General features: G+C 30.9%; 1 protein-coding gene across 1 annotated transcript; it reads left to right on the plus strand.

Annotated features, from left to right (window-relative positions):
- The first annotated feature begins 1578 nt into the window (after positions 1 to 1578).
- Positions 1579 to 18783, plus strand: LOC127284482 (forkhead box protein D1-like). Its single transcript, XM_051309926.1, has 3 exons — positions 1579 to 2843; positions 12950 to 13221; positions 13372 to 18783. The coding sequence occupies exons 1-3, from the start codon at positions 2625 to 2627 to the stop codon at positions 14252 to 14254; spliced, it is 1374 nt and encodes a 457-aa protein (XP_051165883.1). The 5' UTR covers positions 1579 to 2624; the 3' UTR covers positions 14255 to 18783.
- The last annotated feature ends 6276 nt before the right edge of the window (positions 18784 to 25059 follow it).

Consider the following 25059-nt stretch of genomic DNA (forward strand, 5'->3'; position numbering starts at 1 on the left):
TTTTCTTTTTCCAATACTTATTCCAATGATCTACTTATTCATAATAATGATTTTATACATACTTATCATGATTTCTTAAACATCGTTCTTTATTCACAAGTACATATTATACATATATATATATATATACGTATGTGTATATATATACATATGAAAGTACAAAACGATCTCGTGAAAACAATTTAGAACAGAAAAAGGCGGAGACAAGAGAGAGAGCATAAAATTATATGCAGTGTGCAACCGAGCTCGTTATCTATAAACATACTTAAAGTATATGGAGGGGAGGTTTCTGCCACAAGGAAAATAGTCCCTCTGCCTCCATCTCTCTTTCTCTCTCTCTCTCTCTCTCTCTATTACTTTCGGAAGAACCGCGAGGTAGGTGGAGCTCACGGATGCGCACGCCTATATCTTTCGCTCAAAGAAGGTTCTGCTTGTATATGTCGACCATGTGACTGAAAACGACTAACAAGACATGAAAAAACGATATCTCCATTGATCGAAATCAAGATCAAACCAATCGATTTCTGATGCGAAAGATTGCCATTATATGAACTTATGAATATGAAAAATTTTCATATATATATCCGCAAAATCCTTTTATATTATTTTTGATGACCGCAACATTACGTTTGGGAATTTCAAATTATTTATTATCCGATCAAGGTGCATCATTGAATTCACTTTTCCCTCGATGTTGAACAAAAAAAATATATATTCTCTCATCTGCATATTATTAAATCATTCAAAATTATTATTTTCTTTTTAGATCCAAAAAGATCTGACAAAATGGACATTGAATTTGATTTTAGCAATCCGAAAATAGAAATATTTTTTTTGTGAAGATTTTGACGTGATGGGGTAAAATCTTGATTCAATTCCAAATGATTAAACATTTCAAACATATGAGCGCACATAAAATCCATTAATCATCAGAAAACTCTTATTTGTCACTACAAACTGATCTCCTCATTCCCAACTATATATAGCAAAACAACATACACACATTATTGGACAGGGACATATAAACAAAATTAATCAGACCCATGGCCATAAATCAAAAGTTTCTTTTAGCCACAAGCTTCTCTCCTGATATCCATTAACCTTAGTACTACACTTTTCTCGTTGCCTTCTTGTATGTCAGCAATCAAGAATTTGCATTAGTTACGTTCCGCTGATTGGAAGCTTAGTTTAAGTTCACAATAAACCTACCGTCAAACTATGTGGGCGCGTTCCATAAGCAACTAACTATATATACATATATAATATTGTGGAGCATCATTATGGGCGTTTACATTTTCAAGCTCCACCTCCTTCCTTGATAGAGGAATTTTCAACCCCTTCTTCAATTCCACATTTCAGAGGGGTCGCGGGTTCTTCCTACTTTTCATTCTTTCCCATTCCCCTTTTGGGTTGATCATTCCAACCCCCTTGGTTTACATCAAGATCTTCTCATTGGTCCCATTTGGTCAGAGTAATCGCCTCCAAACAAAATCTCCGGTCAAACAACATTCTCCTCTAACCAATGAGTTGCTGGTCTACCACTGGTGGGGCAAAAGTCAACCGCGAGGGTGTGGGGACTCTTTACCAGCAGTATCCGAGAAGCTCCGATCGTGGATGCTTGTATTTTATATATATTCTTTATTCCACATGCGGATTTCCCCTTTTTTTACACATATATATTTTGTCATTCGAGTTCACAAACACTCGATGACTATATAGCCAATCAACGTCGGTATAGTGATGGTGATGCGACACGTGCTTCGAAGTGATATATTCATATGTCAAGACTTGTCAAAAAGTTTCATTTTCATGAAAGAGTGTTCAATGGTTCTTCGCTATTTCAGTGACAAAGAAGACTGAAACTTTTTTTTTCAAGTGTTTAGAGGATTAAGTTCATTTTTTCATTAATTATAGTGAAAGTTTTTCAAGTGTTATTTTTCCTCAAGAAATTATTCTTGGACCTTAATTGTCAGTCTTCAATTTATGGTGGGGAAAATTTTACGCAATTTATTAATATAGTGATATGTTGGATTATTGTTTGGTGATTGCGTCCGTCGCTTATATGTTGATTCTTCGTGAAGAATTGCGCAGTTTTTAATAAAATTCAAAAACACAATGGAAATCAAAGAAGAATAATTGAAGATTCAAATTTCGCAACAGAAGAAACTAACAAATTCATAATTGTTTTCGATAATTAAAGTTTTTTAATATGACAAATTATAGATATATTTATGTTATCAAACCGTTCTAAAAGTAAATTCTTGTTTTAACTAAATCACTGATTGAAAAATTTTCAAAAACGAATTTGTAAATCGTCATCTACATGCAGAATTGAAATTATACATTTAAAAATCATAAGAATCTAATTCCTATATCATCTGAAGAGACATATATACCTCTGTTATTTCCCAAAGATTCAAGATTAAAATCATTGATAAATTTGATTAGTAAAGTCAAATTAATGAAATACTCTTGATGTTAATAATGATGCTCAAAATGAGGACATTTAAATCTAAAGACATTGGATTTTGATGTCAATTTTAGCATTAAGAAAAACAATGTGTTGTCAAATAATGTGATAATAAAAAAAAACTGAAATAAAATTAAAACTTTAGGAATTAATAATGCCACGACCGTCGCGTGACACTTATGGTGATCAAAAGCCACCTTATTCTTATATTTCACTGACAGCCATGGCAATATGGTCCTCAAGAGACAAGATGTTGCCCCTAGCTGAGATTTATAAATTTATTGCTGATCGATTTCCATATTATCGAAAGGACACCCGTCGATGGCAAAATTCTCTTCGGCATAATCTTTCCTTCAACGACTGTTTTATAAAGGTTGGTTTTATATTTATAAATCTATTTTATTTTCAATAATTATATCAATCTTTATATGCGCGCCAAAAGATTATAGTCACAGGATAAATTTCAGTAGGTAAAGGACATGTTTTGTGAGACGACACTGCGCGAATTCTCTATAATAATTTTGTCGAGATTCTCTTAAAATATCACAGAAAATTAAAAGGCATTAAAATAAGCTGCAACGCTTATATTATTTTAATTCAATTTTGCTTATTTTAATCTATTTTGGTATTAAAATAAGCAAAATTGGATTAAAATAATAAGCGTTGCAGCTTATTTTTATGCCTTTTAATTTTCTGTGATTTAATGGATATCTAAGTAGATTTTGTTTAGATGTCTATAAAATATGATGGAGGAATATGTGCGAAAAATTAAATATTTTGTTGAAAATAATATAATATTATATTATATTATATATTATTATTATATTATAATATAATATTATTATTAATAATAATATAATATCATTATTATATATATATATTATACAGTAAAACCTCGTTAATACGAATATTCGACGGGACTATAGAGAATTTGTTCTCGTTATAACGAAATTCGTATTATTCGTTAACATGTTGCCCGCATGTTATTTTCAAGGGACCGAAACTTTTGTTCGTCCTAAAGCGAAATTCGTGTTATAAGGGTTCGTGTTAACGAGGTTTTACTGTATATTTAAGTTTTTGTACATAACTTTTTCACAAAAGCACGGATCAAATGAATAAATATTTTTAAAGGACAAAATTAAAATCATGAAACAATCACGCATGTTTATATAAAAATTTCCCTTACAGAACTGACTACAGTAAAACCTCGTTAATACGAATATTCGACGGGACTATAGAGAATTTGTTCTCGTTATAACGAAATTCGTGTTATCCGTTAACATGTTGCCCATGTTATTTTCAAGGGACCGAAACTTTTGTTCGTCCTAAAGCGAAATTTGTGTTATAAGGGTTCGTGTTAACGAGGTTTTACTGTATATTTAAGTTTTTGAACATAACTTTTTTACAAAAGCACGAATCAAATGATTAAATATTTTTAAAGGACAAAATTAGAATCATAAAACAATCACGCATGTTTATATATAAAAATTTCCCTTACAGAACTGACTACAGTAAAACCTCGTTAATACGAATTTCGCTTTAGGATGTACAAAATAGTTTCGGTTCCTTGAAAATAACATATGGGCAACATATTAACGGATAACACGAATTTAGTTATAACAAGAACAAATTCTCTAGTTCCGTTAAATTCGTGTTAACGAGGTTTTACTGTAATAGGGAGTTATAAATAATTGTTCATGCACTAAATAATAAATAAATAATAATAATAATAATTTTAGCATCAATTCAATACGAATTTATCTGCCGTTTTTATTTCTATTCGTGTGTCGAACAAAATTCATATATCCACTGAGTTTAATATTTGTGTCAATATCCTGACACGAAAGTCAAACTAAGGATCGACAGTGTGTCTATATATAGAAAAATGTTTCTTTCAATCAAAGAAATATTTCTTTGATAAATATAGGATCAAAGAAACGTTTTCTTTAATTTAAAGAAAAATTGTTTAATTTAAAGAAATACTAAATAGATAATTAGATAGATTAACTATTAACTAATTTAATTAATTTTAACTAATTATCGAATATAATTTAATGTTGACTAAAAAATAATTTAACATTTACATTAGAAATTTGAATGATTTTTTTTTATAAATCCATATAGGTGGATAGGATTATTACTTTGTAGTATACGCGATTCTTGCATCTTATATTAGCTGAGATAATCGTTTTATTAGAATAGGTTGGAACTATTTATTATAGTTACACAATCGCAAATATACCCACTAATGAAATACCAAAGACATAAATTACAAACTATGTTACCCGGACCATATTTTTTTTAGTAAAATTAATAGAATTAATAATTAATAGAAATATTAAAATAAAATATAATATTTATCAATATTATATTAAAATACTCATTAGCATTTAATTACATTCAAAAATACTAAATAATTATTTTTAATGAACAAACATTCAAAATATTCATTACACGGGCGGAGAATTTTGATCGTGATAACGTCTCTTTTTTATTTTTTTTTTAATCGAATAACACAAAAATCTTGAAAATATGACTTTACACTGTAAAAAATCTTCACCTGAAACAGAAATAAGTTTCACTGAAACAGCGATATGTTTCACTAAAACAGCGAAAGTTTTCGCTAATCTAGAGAAATATATTGCTGTTCCAGATAAAGATTTTTTTTCGTGTATATAGTTTTTGAGTTCTGGCCGTGTCGATATGATTTTCTGACTGACTCCCTAAACCTCGGAGTAAGACGTTATTATCACGCCAAAAAATACAACTAAATTTTTTGTAATAAAATTTTTCCAATAAATTCAATTATTTACCTTAATAACGAATTCTCAGCTTCAAGGAGATTATTTCAAACTAAATAGCCCTCGGAGATCCCTACTTTCAAGTTAAATTTCCATTCAAAAAAATGTGAAAAATAACCGTAAAAATAGACCGAGTTCTAAAAAGTTTGTGTGAATTCTGTGCCCTTATGTTTGAAGTACACCCCAAGTCATCCAGGATAGAATCTGCAAAAAGAAAAATTAAAATACTGTCAGCGCTGCGTAATAACATATGTAGTTAAATCTTCAACCAGTCGGTAATATAGAAAACTATAAAAAATTTCATTTTCAAATTTGACAAAAATAAGTGTGGCATATCGAGAATAAACCCAACTCCTATAAAATATCATAATTATATAGATTAATGAAAAATGCATCTATTAATTTATTTGCAAAGTTTAATATAAATAAATTAAAATTCTTATTAAATAAACCATGAAAATATATTCTTTTCCAAATTCATAATTAATGTATATAATGATATAAAATCAATGAAATAAAATCTAGTAAATCGGGTTTTATGTTTTGAAATTACATAATTTTCATCTGGTTTAATTGCAATTGGCGAATAAGTCATGAAAATTGATTGCTGGATTTAATTGAATTTATGGTCTCGTTAACTTAAGGCCATGCGCGCGTTGAATATACACTAAATTAAATATTAACAGTTTTATTTGTCAAGGCCTGAATTATACAAAAAACATATTTAATTAATTACAATTTTAATTATATTTCTATTTTAATTACATTTAATTTAATTTTAAGTATTTTGTATAAATTTTTAGGTGCATTTGTCATTATTCTCTCTTTATTATACAGGGAAAAAATTCTTTATCTAGAATAGCGATATGTTTCTCTAAAATAGCGAAATACCCAGTAGGAAATTGCAAATTTTAACCATTGGGCTATTATAGGACCAATGATGGTCCAATATTGGACCAATGCTATGCCAATATTGGGCCACTCTTTTGCCAATGGTAAATTTCCCACTGGGTATATCCCTGTTTCAGTGAAACTTATCGATGTTCCAGGTGTGAATTTTTTTGAATTAAAAAATAATTCAGTTCTCTAAAAGAATGAAAAAAAATAATTGCATTCTAGTTAGTTTTATTTTAAATACGAATATTTTTTATATATGACAATGCGCAATACATATTTGCAACGCTTGTCCACTTAATCATTTGTTGTCACAACAACAGATTTTACTTATATATATATGTAACCGTATAATTACATAAAACTTTAAATTCCTTAACCGGAAGAATAATGGTGACACGTTGGTTTTACGTGACTTTTTTGTTACATACATTTTACCCTCTATTATATTTGAAATTGAAATAAATTGCATATATTGAATTGAATATATACGCAGTTGTATAACAAACTAATGTCACGATATTCAAGATGGTTAATTAACTTTAATAAAAAAAAAAAAAAAAATTTACTACTTAATTCGAAATTTGAGCTTATTGTATATAATGATATACTCATAAGTGATGAGTCTTCAAGTTTAAGTGTTTTGTATGTGTATAAACGACTACTTTGTTAAAAGAAACGATAGATAACATATTACAATAGTAAAGTGAAATAGCAACTTTGTATAATTTATGTGTATACTGTAATTATTATTAAGGAAGAAGACGAAAAAAATCAACTTAATCATGAATATACTTTCAGATGTTAATATCAAATTAATTCTGCGTCATTTACTAATTTTTCATTTGGTTATATGTTTTACGTTTTATATTTCTATTTTCTTTTTTTTACCTTCGATTGACTTCTCGTATAATACAGTAAACTCAGAACTAAGACTGAAATATACTATTTTATAGAGATGAGAGAAGATAGGTTCTTTCAAATACAATTGAACGTCTGTAATGTGACACATTGCTGGGAGATTTTCAAGGGTTGGAATTACGTAAAACTTCATAGAGGTGGAGGGACAAGTTATTTGTTACACACAGCAAAAAAATGACGCTAATGAATACAAAAATCTGTTACAAAGGGAGGGAGGGGGTTCAATTTTCAAAGAAAAAGCGTTACATAATTAAAGTGTACCCACTTGCTCTCTAAATCTGAATTAGTAAAAATGTTTACTAAATTAAATTAGTGACTCACTTTTTGCTTTAGAATTAGTTAAATTTTACTAATTGTTAGTAAAAGTTACTAATAATTAGTAAAATTTTACTAATTCAGAAGCATAAAAAGTGAGTCACTAATTTAAATTAGTAAACATTTTTACTAATTCAGATTTAGAGAGTGGAAAGATTTCCCGGAAAGTGCCCCCTGGAAGTTCTATCAGAATTCCGCCGGAACTTCCAACGTAATTCCGTCGGAATTCCATCGGAGTTCCAAAGAATTTCCGATGGGATTCCGACGGAATTCCGATTAATTGTTTTCAAAAATTTTAGAGTCCTAATTCCGTCGGAATCCCATCGGAAATTCTTTGGAACTCCGATGGAATTCCGACGGAATTACGTTGGAAGTTCCGGCGGAATTCTGATAGAACCTCCAGGGGGCACTTTCCGGGGAATCTTTCCAAGTGGGTATAGCCCCTATAAGGTAAATTACATTCACAACCCTGGGATATTTATTTCAATATTTTTCGTGTCACACTTCGGATGCTCAACTAGCCATGCGCAGAACAGTGCGCACATATCAAGCAATCTAAACGGATAACATAACCTTAACCTCTTAATTAAAAACCCTTAATCGGAAAATGCTGTGAAAAAATTTAAAAAAAACATACTACGACATTAATTGCGTTTAAAAATCAATTCGATTTAATCAATTGATGACTATTTCGATAAACGAACATTCCGTAAAATAAACTGTAAATCAGTATAATAAGACTGTGCACGGTAGCAAATCAAAATGGTAATAAAGACCCTTACCAATAATGTAACGTGTTATATGCGGCATTACAATGAAGCAAAATCGTGTAAATTTTTCATTCTTGATTATTACTTATTGACTATATTGGCATGACGTTCCATGAAAACGTGGCAAGGTGTCTGTTGGTAGGTGCAATATATATATATACGTGTATTATTATATTTGCCATCTGTTTCGCACCTGCCAAGGCGATGATCACTTTTGCACCTCCTACCAAACACGTTCAACATAGTTTTCTATATGGATATATATATAGCAGAGGATTTTGATGGAACCCTCCTACCAATTGGTCAACTTGTTGCAAAAGAAAAAAAAATGAAGCAAAGTATATATATATATATATATATAGTTATTACTGCAAACACGAAAAAAGTCACTTTATAAAGATTTCAAACCCTCCTAAATACAGGGCTCTTTATTTTTATGATTCTTTCCATGTTTGTACAACTTATATATACGATTTTGCTATATATATATATATATGTATATATCTCGAGATCAGACCGTTCAAATTTATGTCTTTTCGTCCCACTTCTGTTCAAATAACTTTGAATTATTATTCAAATAATGCATTGTTAACACGCGAAATAAAAATTGATTCATTTTTTATAAAAATTAATATAACAAACAATAATTGAGTTAATTTAATACAAAATTTCATTATCCAATATTTTCTCTTTAAGCTTTTTTTGTTGTATATATATATATAAGAAAAGTAATAAATTATTGTTATTTTTTTCCAAAGAGGAATAAAATTGAAATTTTTATGCAAAAAAATCAAGATTAAAACTAATTTCCTCTTGAATGACTTTTTTTTTGTTCATATATTATTTTTTTATTTTAGAAAAGATTTACATTTCTAATGGTAGGTTGAAGTATATATATATGAAGTTTAATATTTATGTTAATTTTTTTGCACGGAGATAGTATGCGCTAAATAGTAAATATAAATGGGTTGCCAATAGAAATGAAATGTTTACTCTGTTTGATAAATCGTTTTCTTTCTGCTTCAATGATTGCTTACTTTTATATATATATATAGTAGAGAGACACATTCTAACTAGTATTTGCTGTAGTTGCAATTAGAATATATACAAGACACCTGCATATATATTGTGATTGTAGGCTCGCAAAAGGAGGAGGCGTTAAATTATACAAATGCGTATTTATAAATATATCAGAAAATTGATCGCATTCTTATATATAAAACAGATTTAATTTATCTCGGTTCAACATTTTTATTTCATCTTTGTAAAATCTGCACATTTAGAAAAAGGATTCTTATAATTTTTTCACTTTCATTTAAAAATATTGTTTTTTTGAATTAAAATGATAAACTTTAGTTTAGAATAGGCGCATGTAAATTTTTCCCCTGGAATTCGAGTAGAACGTCCGAAATATGACATATCTTTATATTTTTGTCACCTGCTTCACCCTGCTTTCCTCTATTGCAAAATGGTTGATATCCATTGTTCCCACTCGCCATAATTCTCCAACTACCGCACCCTGCTCTAGTGAAAATTTATAGTGACATTCTAGTTAAAATTAAAAGTTACCACAAAGTCACAAAATTTTCACTAGAGCAGGGTGCGGTAGTTAAAATTAAAAGTTACCACAAAGTGACAAAATTTCCACTAGAGCAGGGTGCGGTAGTTAAAATTAAAAGTTACCACAAAGTCACAAAATTTTCACTAGACCAGGGCGCGGTAGTTAAAATTAAAAGTTACCACAAAGTGACAAAATTTTCACTAGAGCAGGGTGTGGTAGTTAAAAATAAAAGTTACCACAAAGTCACAAAATTTTCACTAGAGCAGGGTGCGGTAGTTGAAGAAGAATTATGACAAATGGGAACTTTGGTGAATGAGAACATTGGTATTTATATATTTTATCATTTATTATTGAATTAAATTTAAATACGTTTAGCAAAGATGAATGAATTTGTCTTTCATGAACGGAAATTCCACTAATGATACGTTGACATATTATCACAGATTTTTACAATAAAAATACGATTTACTTCCTTTATATTTATAAACTATGAAAAGAAAATGAGCATGATACGTAAAGTCGTGTAAAACGTATACTAATCAAATGATTTAAAAATATATAACCGCATAGTTAATAAAAAAAAAAACGTGCTTTATGTCGAAGAGTTTGCCATACACATAATCGCTTCGACATAATTTGACATAATTGAGCAAAAATGTTCTTTCCTCCTTTCTGCTTCTTGTATATATGCATAAATAATATATACATATATACAGTTGATTAATATGCGCGGAGTCTGTGAATAAATGGAGTAAAAAGATCCCTGAAACTCACTAGTCCGGTGACTGCTTCATTAATTTGTGATGTGGTTGACGGACTCGTAAGCAGTCATGCTATTAACTTTTCAGTAGTATAACTTTTTGTTTGTTTCATCATTCATCGAGTAAAGTGTCGCTTAGATAATAATTGCCACTTTATTAGAATCATCTTTAAACACATCACTCTCAATAGCTAAACTTTTAAAAAAAAAAATCAACGCTTTTTTTTGTCCTATTCAAATTGTTTTTACATTTCATTTATAAATTATTAATTTCTATTATTAAAATTTTAATGGACTAATATATATTAACAGCTGCGAATAAAACTCACGACATATACGAAACAAAGTATTTTAATAGAGTTTTAGTACACGGAAAAAAAGAAAAAGTAACTTTTACTACTTTAAAAGTAAAATTGGACCTGTCCGAAGTTTCTGCGCATCTCTGGCAACTTTTACTCCAAAAATAGTAAAATTTACTTCAGAAATAGTAAAAATTACTACGGAAACAGTAAAAATTACTACGGAAACAGTAAAATTTACTACAGAAATAGTCAATTTTACTATTTTTCGAGTAAAAGTTGCCAGAGATGCGCAGAAACTTCGGACAGGTCCAATTTTACTTTTAAAGTATAGTAAAAGTTACTTTATTCGTTTTTCCATTTTTCTCCGTGTACTCATCCCTGTTAGGAGAGGACTGACAGCAAGAGTTTCACATAATAGACGTTTCAGGAGTTTTACTTTGCATCTGTCAAAAAATATTGTATAAAGCATATTTCAATTGTTTGTATTATTTATTAAAAATGTAATTGTTTATTACTAAAAACTTTGATAACTGCTATAATAATATATAAATAATAAATAACTATTTGTAATAATTTTTTCTGCAAACATATATTACATATGTATTTTTAATATTATTTGTATTTTAATTTGAATGCTTTATTCGTGTACACGATTTGCGCACGTCTGCTTTTAACGCACCGAGTATAATGAATATGCGCGCCTTAAGGCACTATTCTTCGATTTGCACAATTTTCCATGAAATTTTGCCCCGGTATTTATGAATACATTTAATAAACTAAACAATATACAATGAAATAATCTGCGTGGAAAACTCAAACAAATCATTAATAATTCACACACATTCACTAAAGATGCATAAATTGTTCTGCAAGGTGTTTAACTAAAGTATATGTATGTGTGTGTTTGTAATAAAATAACGGGTGTTGGTGACGCACCTATATACGGTTTTGTTATTACTACCTAATTGTTATTAGCATTATAATAGTTATTGCGTCATTGAATCGACGTAAATGTGACACGGCTTCTGCGTTCAATGCGATTATTAGTTTTAACGGCAGAGTATAATAATTTTACAAATATTATTACTACCGGTCTTTTACCAACTGCTATACATGATATGCTATCAATAGTATTATAATCGATTGCATTTTTTTTAACCCAGATATAAAGATTGACAGCTTTTGGAAGTAAAAAAAAAATAATGCAATTTATGTGCAGCAGCGAGACTAGCATTTCTTGTAAATATTGAGACAATTTTCTGACGCCTATTAAGTTTAATGATCATTTGATAAAGTTAATCCTTTACACACATCTATACACATTAATGATAATTTTATAATTTAACTTTATAATGCGTCTACCGCATGAATATCTTATCGTTGATTGTTAAATTCGATAACATTTTTTTTTTTAATTGTATACAGAGCAATATGGAAATGAAAAATTTATTAATTAAGGCTGTAAAAAAAAAACATCTTTCAAAAAGTTTATTTAACACCTTGAAGACTTTCTCTTTTCAAGATTCTATTTGTTTTCCTACTGTCAATGATAATTATTATTCTAATATACTAATTAATATTATATTACAAAATAAATTAAAAATTACTTTGCTATTTTTTTTGAAAATAAAAATAATTAAATCACAGGATGTCAGAACTATGAAAAAAAATAAAATTTATGCTTTGGAATACATATATCTACTGTGATAGTAGCTCTTATAGTATTCAAGACTGATCTCAACTGTAGGAGAAAAAATTCACACCATCTAGCGGCGTAAGTGTGGAACTATGAAAATTCCCATATATTATCATAGTTCCACACTTACGCCGCAAGATGGTGAGAGTTTTTTCTCCTACAGTTGAGATCAGTCTTGAATACTATATAAGAGCGGAGACTAACTCAAAAGACGTATTCCAAAACATAAATTTTGTTCCTTTTCAGAATAATATTTTAATTTTCACCATTAATTACTTTAATTTAAAAAGAAAATTACCAAAGTAATTTTTGAGAAAACTTTCGTTGCTGAAAGTTTTTGTGCTAAATAACATGTTTCTATACAGAAACAGAAAATTCCCAAAAATTACTGAAATTTGAATTTGACGCTACCAAGTCAGAACATTTTGATCCAACAACTGTTTATTTTGACAATTTCAGGTTCCACGAGGTCCTCATAGGCCAGGAAAGGGTGCCTATTGGGCCCTGCATCCCGCGGCCCTTTCCATGTTCGAAAATGGATCTCTTCTTCGACGACGAAAACGATTTAAGCTTCATAAGCCGGACAAAGAACTTTTAAAATCCGAATTGCAAGCTCTCGCTTCCGCAATGCCACCACCACGACCGGAACCAGCGAGTTCAACAAGTCCAGGCGAAACAAGTAATGGACTTAGTGCAGCGAATCTTCATCGTCTACGGGAAGATCTTCTCAGGTGACTATTCTTTAAATTTTGTTTCCATTAATCCGAATCTATATTAGATCTTCTATAAACCTTCTGTAACGGGACTTTGAAAAGTTCTCTAATTAAAAAAAATTAAAGCGAATAATTTGCGACAATGAATTTTTACGACGCCTGTCCCAGGTGGGAGATGCAGGAGAGGCGAATGATGCTGGCAGCAGCAGCGGCTGCAGCGTCGGCAACAACGGGGAACTTTGGCTTTACCGAAGCGGCAGCGGGCGTCGGCACCGGAACTGATGCATGTCGTACAAATATTCCCTGCACCGGATATTATCTCCTATCACCCGAGGCAAGACAAAGGTTAGCCAGTGCAGTTCCCGAAGTTGGAAGTGAAGCCACAAGTCCCTATGAAGCAGCGACTCTTCTTCATCCTGGCTCGTGGAATTTCACCGGACTCAGTGGAACCCCCTACATTCCCCAATTACCCGCCTATCCTCATTCATCATCAGCTTCCGATTTGACAGACAGGCGACGTACAATTCCATCCCTGACAATGGTCGATAGTCAAGAGTCAACAATTCGCTCGCTGACAAGGGATATTGAACCATTCACGGAAAATTCCTACGACGTTGGCTACTATCATCGTGAACGAAACGATGAGGAATCACCATCATCAACATCCTCAAGATTGGAGGCTCTCTATTCAGATCCAAGTAATAATTTCACCTCAAGACTGTCACCTGGCTTTGAATCTTCCCCAAGTAATGTTAGTCAACAACAGAGAACACCCAGAACGAGTCCCAATCTTGATGTTTTACCTGTTCGACATTCGAATAGCAGTCCATCGAAACAAGTGGGGAAAAAGACGAAAAAACCATTTACTATTGAAAATATCATTGCACCTGACGAAGAGGAAAAAGCCTCAAGAGAGTCATTTGAGGTTGTTGAAAGGAAAACAACAAACCTGCTGAGTATGCCGAAACCATTGTACGCTGCGGGATATCCTTTGACGGGTGTGGTTGCGGGTAGCGCTATCCAGAGATCATCCTATGGCACTACCACGTAAGGTGATGAATTTTCGAATAAATGGGAAATTTATTATTATTAAGATTAATGGAACAAGTGGAGAGAGAGATTTTCAGTAGGAAGGCTATATTGTCGATATTGTGCTTCTAGGATTATTATATTTCTTTTAAAATTATCATTATGATCATAATAGTTGATGAAATTAATCTTTATGTCAATGATAAAAGTATTATTTTTACTTCAGGTAATAAAATTTGTTTGTTAAAAAGTTTAGTGGAAAAATTATAACGATTATTTCACTAAAAAAAACAATTCCTAAAAGGACCCTGCACTTTCTGTACAAAAATTGTCATTCGGCCAATTTTTCTGAAACTCTGTAGTTTAATCTGTTACTCGGGGGTTTTTTGGGGTCACAGATCAGGAATCTGAGGTCAGAATTTCATAATTCAAAAATGACGGACGCGTTTTGGAAAAATTTCTCCAATTCACTCAGAATCTGTTACTTAGGGATTTTTTGGGGTCAAGTAACAGATTCGGAGTGATTTTTCCATAACTCGACCGCCATATTGGATTCGCCATTTTGAATTCTAAAATTCTGACCTCAGATTCGCAATCTTAATCCAAAGCTGATCATTATTTTGAATTCTAAAATTCTGACCTCAGATTCGCAATCGTAATCAAAAGCTATGACCATTATTTTGAATTTTGTCATTAAAATTTATTGTTCAGTAGGTCTTAAACTACTAAACTGCGCAGAGTTTTAGAAAAATTGAAAGCCAATTTCTATACAAAAAGTTTATAACTTTAGTTTCATAAGTCGAAGAGATGACTCCACTTGGCAAATGAAGTTCATTTGCTGGCACGAATTGAAAAAAACTAGCCTGTAATAAATAAAATTAAAAAGTATAAAAACTCTGTCGTGCAACTGGTATAACAAGAATCGATGAGGGGGGGGGGGAAGATCTCTGACTCGCGTGACCAAAGCATCGATAGAACAACATTTTGACTCCGATGAAAGGAATCGCGTTCGGTTCATAGATATATACACACACAGTACTTAATTTATCGCCTCTTGAAAGTTAATGTATATTTGAAGCAAAATAGCGATCAACACTAAAATAATCTATTCACGAAAATCAAAGGTCAAAGATCTTCTTCAACCTACTTATGTTCATAGCGGAATATTTTAATGCATTTAACTTCTACCACGATCGTTAAATTAAATATTAATCTTTTCTTTTGAATTCATATATATGTCTATATATATTACAATTCGTTTCTTTCAATCTTTTGTATATAACGCAAGAAGCAGATACAACATCTAAAGATTTTGTGACTGCTTTATATAAAAAAAGGCATTATAATTTGTATCTTATATTCTATAAAATGGAACATTTTTTCAATCATTTTGTAGGTTAGAATTAGGGCGTTGCGCAAAACGCATTTTGCGCATACAATTACTTTTCTTTGAGTATCCGAAGTGTGATACGAAAAATATCGAAATAAATCCCAGGGTTTTGAACGTAATTTACCTTAGGTAAGTTATCCAACCCTGGGGGTCGATTACGTAACTTTCCCACTTCCCACATCCCACTTCCCACATCTCACTTCCCACATTTTACATCCCACTTCCCACATCTCACTTCCTACATTTTACATCCCACTTCCCACATCTCACTTCCTACATTTTACATCCCACTTCCCACATCTCACTTCCTACATTTTACATCCCACTTCTCACTTCCGACACTTTACATCTCACTTCCCACATTTTACATCCCACTTCTCACTTCCCACATTTTACATACCACATCCAACATCTCACTTCCTACATCTCACTTCCCACATCCCATTTCCCACATCTCACTTCCCACATTTTACATCCCACTTCTCACTTCCCACATGTGGGATGTGGGAAGTGGGATATGAAATATGGGAAGTGAGAAGTGGGATGTGAAATATGGGAAGTGGGATATGAAATATGGGAAGTAAGAAGTGGGATGTGGGAAGTGGGGTGTGCAATATGGGAAGTGGGATATGAAATATGGGAAGTGAGATATGAAATATGGGAAGTGAGAAGTGGGATGTGAAATATGGGAAGTCGGATATGAAATATCGGAAGTAAGAAGTGAGATGTGAAATATGGGAAGTGGGATGTGGGGTGTGCAATATGGGAAGTGGGATATGAAATATGGGAAGTGAGATGTGAAATATGGGATGTGGGAAGTGGGATATAAAATGTAAGAAGTGAGAAGTGGGATGTAAAATGTAGGAAGTGAGAAGTGGGATGTAAAATGTGGGAAGTGAGATGTGGGATGTGGGATGTGGGAAGTGGGAAAATTACGTAATCGACCCCCTGGTAAATCTCCCAGCAATGTGTGACATTTCGGACGTTCAATTGTATTTGAACCAAAACATATAAACTAAGATACTTCTTTTTGGTAACGCTTATTGTTGTCATGGTAATTACTACAGTAACAGCTACTATGGTAACGGTTAATATAGTAACAATTACCATTTCATGAAAGCGATTTTTTTTTTATTTCAAATCGGGTAGTGGTAATTTGCATTAAAATGTTTGAAATCCCGAGATACCAATGCTCACATCTATACAGATTGCTTTTGCTGCAGGTATATATATATAAAAACGGAAATCGATTACAATTTATTCGAATAAGAAAAAAGCGATATCGATATTACACTCAAAGTATGTATTTATAAACTTTGAAGCACAAGATCGATAAGACAAGGGCCTCTATATGTGGTAAGGCGGCGCGCCTCAAGCGAATAATATTCCTTGCTGCAACACCCTTCCTACAAATTGTCCATTTCCATCAGACAAAAAAAAATTTATTCCCATTTTTTTAAAACGCAATTTCTCTATTTTATGATCAATCTATTAAATATAATTTTCTAATTTCTTATTAATTTTTTTTTTGTTAAATAGATCCTTATTTTTGAAAAATACAATTAAAAGTAAAAAAAAAATTATTAAAAAAATTGTGAAAAATTTACGTCAAATAATTTTCTGTTTTACATTCTTTCTGTGGTTTATTTATTTATTATTATAAAGATTTGTCCTGTTTTTATATATTTTTTTCTAATTAACTTAAATTATAGAATAAATTCGAAAAAAAAAAAAATAATGGAAGGGTGCAGTTAAAGTCAAATAGGGACATTCTAATATTTGTAAATAGAGATAATTTCTTAGAGGAATCAGAGCTTAGCAGATTTCTTCTGGAAAATAATAAAAGATAAACAGTCTTAGCCACAGGGAAAATTGTACAGAAAACAATGTGGTGCAAAATATTGCTTGAACTGTTGTGATTATGGCGATTAGTTTTTTTTTTTTTTCATTCTCTCAAAGATATATATGTACAAGTGTAACGGCAATCAGGTTAATGCTATTTTATTAAATTCCTTTGATTACGGTTTATTGAGAGAGTTAAAGAATTTGTCTCGCTGCGACGTCACATATATTATATATTGCCAATATTAAAATTCTTTTTCTGATATATTAAAAAAAAAAAAAATCCCACTTTCTCCGGAAAGTGCCCCTTGGAGGTTCTATCAGAATTCCGTCGGAATTCCATCGGAGTTCCAAAGAATTTCCGATGGGATTCCGACGGAATTCCAACGGAATTAGGACTCTAAAAATTTTGAAAAAATTAATCCGAGTTCCGACGGAATTATGACGGAATTCCAACGGAATTAGGACTCTAAAAATTTTGAAAAAATTAATCGGAATTCCGTCGGAACTCCGTCGGAATCCCATCGGAAATTCTTTGGAACTCCTATGGAATTCCGACGGAATTACGTTGGAAGTTCCGGCGGAATTCTGATAGAACCTCCAGGCGGAACTTACCGGGGAATCTTTCCAAGTGGGATTCAACATTTGTAATTTTCAATTTTTCTAACGAAAATAAAAATTTTCAAACTATTGGAAAAATTAAAAACATTTTGAAAAATTGAAAACAATTTGAAAAATTAAAAACACTTTGAAAAATATGAAAGAATTTGATGTAAAAGTAAGAAAAAATTTGAAAAATTGTTTGCAATTACAATATTGTTACAGAAATTAAAAAATATTAAATTTTTTTCTTTAATTTTAAAAATTTGTGTAATATTAGAATTATAAATTTTTGACGTCGTGGAGTTATTATACAATATTCTAAAACGTTCGACATATTCATCAGTTGTTAAAGCATATATATATATATATGTATATTATATATGAAAAAATTGCTGTGATGACAGTGAGCGTGATGTTTCGGCTATATTCGTAGTAAACGTAGCGAGTAATAGAGTGACTACGTTAAAAATAATAAATAAAAAAAAACTATACTCCAATGATATTTGTTAACGAAAAAAAAAAAAAATTAATAATGAAAAATAGGATCGAATTCTCTTATATCCGGTTTATGTGGCGAGCTTGCACACTCGTTATCGTTCATGCGCATATTAGTCTACGTACTCACTCACACAACAAAGTATTTGTAAAAGTAGGACAAAGTAAATTATTGTAAATATTGCGAATATATTATATATATTATCTGCGTATCGATATAATCATTATGTTTTTATTCACTTTTCCTTCAAACTTTATTCCAAAAATCCCCCTTTACTAATTTAAAAAAAGAATTATTTTAAGATTTCATTAATTATTAATTCTTATTAAAAAGAAATTATAGATTTCTGCAAAAATAGTAGTGTTTTAAAAAAATGACGCAAAAATGATTTTGGAATTATTTTTTTCTTATTCAAAATGATTGCACCTCTAAGATAAACGTAAGTGAAAAAAAATATAAAATTTTCCATCATATTAAATTATTTCAATAAGAGATTTTTTTTAAAAAATGAAATTCACTTAAGATTTATTTTGCAGGTTGGATTTTTTGTAAGAAAGATTGATCTTTACAAATATCGTATCGTTGATTAACATCTGATTATCTTCGTTGACCTTTCCTATATAGTTTTGATTTAGTATTTATCTTCGCTGGTTCAGAATGTCAGCTATCTTTAATGTATCTTTCATCTCTCATATATATATATATATATTATATACTATGTACAGGTATATACAAAGAATTCATCAGATTTATCTCTGACAAAGTTTAAATAGATTCATAAAACTTTAATTGCAAAATAAAGACAATATTACTGCACATTTTAATCATGCGTGGAACTTATATGTATATATACAGGTATAAATTGCACAGTAATTACAAACGAGAAAATCTTTGTCAATAATTGATGATGAAAGATGCTCTTTTAGTATATATATATAAATGAATTCATTATGTATGCAGTAAAAAAAATTAAAATTTTGATTATAAAAATTAAATATTGTTTTTAATAATTTCTACTTTTGGAAAGTAGACTATAAAAGAATTTTTAATATAAAAGGTCAACAAAAATAATCAAGAAATAATAAATTTAATTGTGATAAGTACACGATTGGAAAAAAGGGACCCAAAAAATTATAGGTTATTTTAATCATAGTTTGTGAAAATACATATATCGAAAGATGATATATACTCTCAATAAAAACCCATTGGTCTTTTCATTTCATTCAAAATAGAAACTGATTTTGTTTTCACATATAATTAAAAAGAAACTTTTAATCAAGGTAAAAGCACGAAGTAGTTTCCTTAGAAAGTGATGACGATTTTTCTCACCTGAGTTGCAACAGTTTCTCCGCAAGAGCGCTAGTATCGCTAACTAAGCACGACTTGAGCAGAAAAGAAAAATCATCATCAAATTTTTTTGAATTAGAGTGGAAGCTATCATAAACATAACCTACAATTTTTTGCTTCTTAGGTCCCTTTCTTCAAAGAGTGTCACATATATGTTTTCTAATTATTAAAATTATGTTAATATCAAAAAGTAAGTCATTCAAATTAGTTACAATTTATTATACAGCGATATGTTTCTCTAGAATAGCGGAAACTTTTCCTGTTTTAGAGAAATATATATAGCTGTTTTAATGAAACTTATCGCTGTTCCAGGTGAAGATTTTTTTTCCGTGTTCTAATTTCGATATGTAGAGAGGAAACAAATGTTTAAGTCAATAAAATTAGTTTCTAATAGTCGAATAATCAAAAAGTAATTAATAAACTTTTCAATCATTTAAAGTGGACGTTAATTTTTAATCAAAAAGGTGAGAATATACTTTGATTTCGAAAGTAGTTAAAAGATCATCAAAATATAATATCCAGTTGGCTGTCATTAGGATACCAGGAAAGTTGCAGCATCTTTTGATTCTATTGTAAAGTTGATTTACAGTCGATCATTGTTGCGGGGAATTAGAACGACCCTTTTTCGGCTCAGCCTCCGACATCAATATATATGAGAATCCGTCGGGGCCTTATGGCTTTTTAGCTCCTACACCTTTCTTCCTCTATATATATATTTATATTTACTTACTATTCTCTTCCTCATCCAAAAAACTAAACACAAATCATCTTCAGACTCTTCAGACTCTTCAGAGTGACCCAGGGCCTCAGCTTTTGTGTTTTATACTTTGTATATACTATTTTGAGTTTTATGCTTTTCATTTCTATTTCTCTCAAGATGACTATACAGGAATATATTGGTTTTTATTGTTTGTTAATTCAGCGAGGAAAATGAATTTTAAGAAAGAGCAAAATTAATAAAAGATTTGCTAAATAATTTTAAAGGAATATATATATATATAACCTTTTGTTATTTTTTTGGGTAATTTAAAATGTTCTCACAGTGAATTTAGGTAATTTCGAAACACATCGTCGTTACTCAGTTTGGCCACAAAATCTTTGGCCCTCCAGTTAAAAATATACCTAAACGTGACAGACTTTCACGATTCGTTACGAGAGATCGTTTCTTGTGGTTTTGCGTGATATATATTTTCAAGAGGCAAATTTTTCTTCTCAGGCCCTTTATTTAAGTGAGTACACCACATTTGATATGCCCCCCCCAGAAAAAAAATATACAAATGCACCACGAGAAAGAATTGACCGCATATATAAATCAATGAAAAGGAAAAATGCATTGATTTCACGCTTCGATGACGAACGATGGATTTAAAACGATGGACAATGGATATTGTGTTTATTGGATTTCAACAATCTTTTGACACCGCAAATTGGGAGAATTCAAGTTCAAAAACCACCACCGCGCCAAGGAAGTCAACTTTGTTCCTCTATATTGGTGAGAACAAATACGACGACGACACAAATCAGAAGGCGAATTATGATATTACTTTTTTATACATGAAATTTTCTAACATCCGCCAATTTCAGTTAATTCAATATAATAAAGAAACAATTTTCCGCTTGAATTAACAATTTTGGAAATAATAAAAATAAATTCATGAAACTTGAAAATAAACGAATGCGACCATACCCTACAACATCCGAAATGTGAGACAAAAAATTTCTATAGTAAAATAAATCCCAAGGATGTGAACTTACTTCACCTCAGATAAATTTAACATCCGTAAATTTAATTTAATAATTTGAAAAGTTTTTAGAAAATGATGATGAATTGAGTACAACAAAACGTGTTCTTTTATATATATCTATAATAAGATTAAATTCAATATTGACTTTTGTTATTCATAACGGAAATGATAGTCACAATTTCAAGAAGAAGGAACAAAGCCACTGTCTGATCAAATTTGGACCTCCACTACTTTAAATAATTAAATTCAAGCTGAATAGCCCCGTTAATTGTGCATTAAATTTTAATTTTCGAAGAAATTATAAAAAAAAGGATTATTCATTTTATTTATATATGCGAGTACCGAGAAAAAGACTAGTATATTTTTGTGAACGATCGAAATGCAAGTCATGCCATCAGGATCGTTCTCGCGTATCAAACGCTATTGCGTATGTGTATATATATATATATATAGGTCTTTCAAGATACGTGTATGTATATATATATATATAGTGATCCGATTTCCAGAGATCCTTTTTTGTTTCCATCTTGGCTTGTCGAGGCGTGTCGACTCCTCGGTTTTTGAGGATCGTTAATTAAATTTATGAGAAGAAGCAACCGTGAGACTTCATAATGGACACCTCCGTGAACATGTGCCGGGTGGTTTGTCCCAAGCATTTTCGAATCACTTTTTTATAACAAGAGTTTTCTATAAGGTATCATTCAATGTTTAAAAAAAGAATCTCTCATACAAAAAAATCAGGAAAAAAAGCAGGCGCAAAGCGCCTACATCTATAGGATTTCGTGGCTTTTTAAATTTAGATCAAAAGTTATTTGAATATAATAAATATAATTTATAATTACATTATTTGTGAATTACTATGGTTGCCATGGAAACGGTTGGTACGAAAATCAACTGTTGCCATAGTAACTTTTGCCATAGCAACTATTGCCATAGTAACTACTTCTATAGTAACATTTGCCATTGTAAGTAACTGTTGCCATAGTAACTTTTGCCATAGTAACTTTTGCCATAGTAACTTTTGCCATAGTAACTTTTGCCATAGTAAGTAACGGTTCCCACAGTAACTATTCCCATGGTAACTATTGCCATGATAAGTAACGGATGCCATAGTAACTTTTGCCATAGAAACTATTGCCATAGTAACTACTTCTATAGTAACTTTTGCCATAGTAAGTAACTGTTGCCATAGTAACTTTTGCCACAGTAACTGTTGCCATGGTAACTATTGCCATGATAAGTAACGGATGCCATAGTAACTTTTGCCATAGTAAGTAACTGTTGCTATAGTAACTGTTGCTATAGTAACTTTTTTTATAGTAACTTTTTGCATCGTAACTATTGCCATGGTAACTATTGCCGTGGTAACTTTTGCCATGGTAACTTTTGCTATAGTAAGTAACGGTTGCCATAGTAACTATTACCATGGTAACTATTGCCATAGTAACTATTACCATGGTAACTATTGCCATGGTAAGTAACTGTTGCCATAGTAACTTTTGCCATAGTAACTATTGCCATAGTAAGTAATGATTGCCATAGTAACTGTTGCCATAGTAACTGTTGACATAGTAAGTAATAATTGCCATAGTAACTGTTGCCATAGTAAGTAATGATTGCCATAGTAACTGTTACCATGGTAACTATTGCCATGGTAAGTAACTGTTGCCATAGTAACTTTTGCCATAGTAACTATTGCCATAGTAAGTAATGATTGCCATAGTAACTGTTACCATGGTAACTATTGCCATAGAAACTATTGCCATAATAAGTAACTATTGCCATATAGTAAGTAACTGTTGACATAGTAACTGTTGCCATAGTAAGTAATAATTGCCATAGTAACTTTAGCCATAGTAACTGTTGCCATAGTAACTGTTGGCATAGTAAGTAACGGTTACCATAGTAACTATTACCATGGTAACTGTTGCCATGGTAAGTAACGGTTTCCATAGTAACTTTTGCCATCGTAACTTTTGCCATAGTAACTTTTGTCATTGTAACTGTTGCCATGGAAACGGTTACCATGTACGACGGATGGACGGACGGACGCCAAAGCGAAACTATAAAGCTTTCGTCCCTGGGCCACGAAACCCTAAAAACATGGACTCATGAGTATATCATTACTGCCCGAGTAAAAATTGCCCTACCAGAGTCCTAATGGGAAATGAAACGCCACACCTGATCAGGGCGGCCAGAAAATGTGGATTTCCTAATCAGGGCCACATAAGGCGCGGCATTTCATTCCCTAATAGGGCAGCCTGATCTGGGCCCTGTCTAAATTACTGCACGGGTGAAAAAATATATTTACCCCTTTTTTTTATTTACAAAAATTGTTAAAAATTAATGCAATGCAAAATACTTTTTTCACTGATATTTAAAGCAACGTTTAACGTACATGGAAAATGATACTATATATGACTGAAGAGTGCAAATGATGCAAAAGAATTGTTGCGTGTGTCGTGTTCCGCTTATAACAAGGGAGGTTCTATATCGCAGGAGAGGTAGCCATTGTATTGGCATCGCTCGCCGTTCGCGGAGCTTAGTACAATACATAAATGAATTATATACCCCCTTTTCTCTCGCTTGTTTCTCAGACCAACCCCTTTTGTTTCGCTTTTCTTTAGTCCTCTCCCCCACCCTTAATTCATTTTCATTCCCTCTTTCTAGTTCACAAATCTCTCACTCATTGACTTCCAACACCCAGAGAAAAAAAAATCTATACTCTCTAAATCTGAATTATTGAAAATTGAGCTTCTAATTTAAATTGGTAAGAATTTTTACTAATTTTTAGTCACTTTTACTAAAAATTTAGTAAAAAAAAAAATTTTTACCTACTAAATCAAATAGTAATATTTTACTAAAAATTAGTAAAAATTCTTACTAATGTGAATTAGTACTTTTCACTAATTCAAATTTAGAGAGTAATATTTGTCTCGAGAAAAATTATTCAAATAAATTTTTTTATTTGACTCAAATAAAACTTATTTTTGAAACAATAAATAAATTGTTATCTAATTCTGAAAAAAATATATATATAGTTTTATTTAATTCAAGTAATAGATTATATATTTTAGTTTGGAATAAAAAAATTTCTCTGGGTGCAATACAAAAACCACCATTTCTAATTTTATCTCAAATATGTATAACTTACTAACTATATCAGCGACAAGTTTTTTTTTTATTTTTATACTCAGCTTCGCAGACGTAATTTAATGTCAAGAATATAATAACCGCAAGTATTGATGCATCGATTTCATGATATATACTTTAGCCGACATATTATATATTAATAAAGCTACTTTTCTCCCTTTATACTTTTAATTACTATACACAATTGTGTACGTTTGTTTTAATCAATATTTAATCAAGAATATTAAATCCAGAGAAATGTTTTATTTGAA

This window comes from Leptopilina boulardi, unplaced genomic scaffold (genome assembly GCF_019393585.1).
Source record: "Leptopilina boulardi isolate dan_hultmark-lab unplaced genomic scaffold, ZJU_Lbou_2.1 LbouV2_325, whole genome shotgun sequence".
Taxonomy (NCBI): Eukaryota; Metazoa; Arthropoda; class Insecta; order Hymenoptera; family Figitidae; genus Leptopilina; species Leptopilina boulardi.

Bases quoted from the DNA above. Each gene is read 5' to 3' on its own strand.
- LOC127284482 (XM_051309926.1), top strand. From the start codon at position 2,625: ATGCCACGACCGTCGCGTGACACTTATGGTGATCAAAAGCCACCTTAT. The intron at 2,844-12,949 runs GTTGGTTTTATA...TGACAATTTCAG, and splicing joins TCAACGACTGTTTTATAAAG to GTTCCACGAGGTCCTCATAG. The intron at 13,222-13,371 runs GTGACTATTCTT...CGCCTGTCCCAG, and splicing joins CTACGGGAAGATCTTCTCAG to GTGGGAGATGCAGGAGAGGC.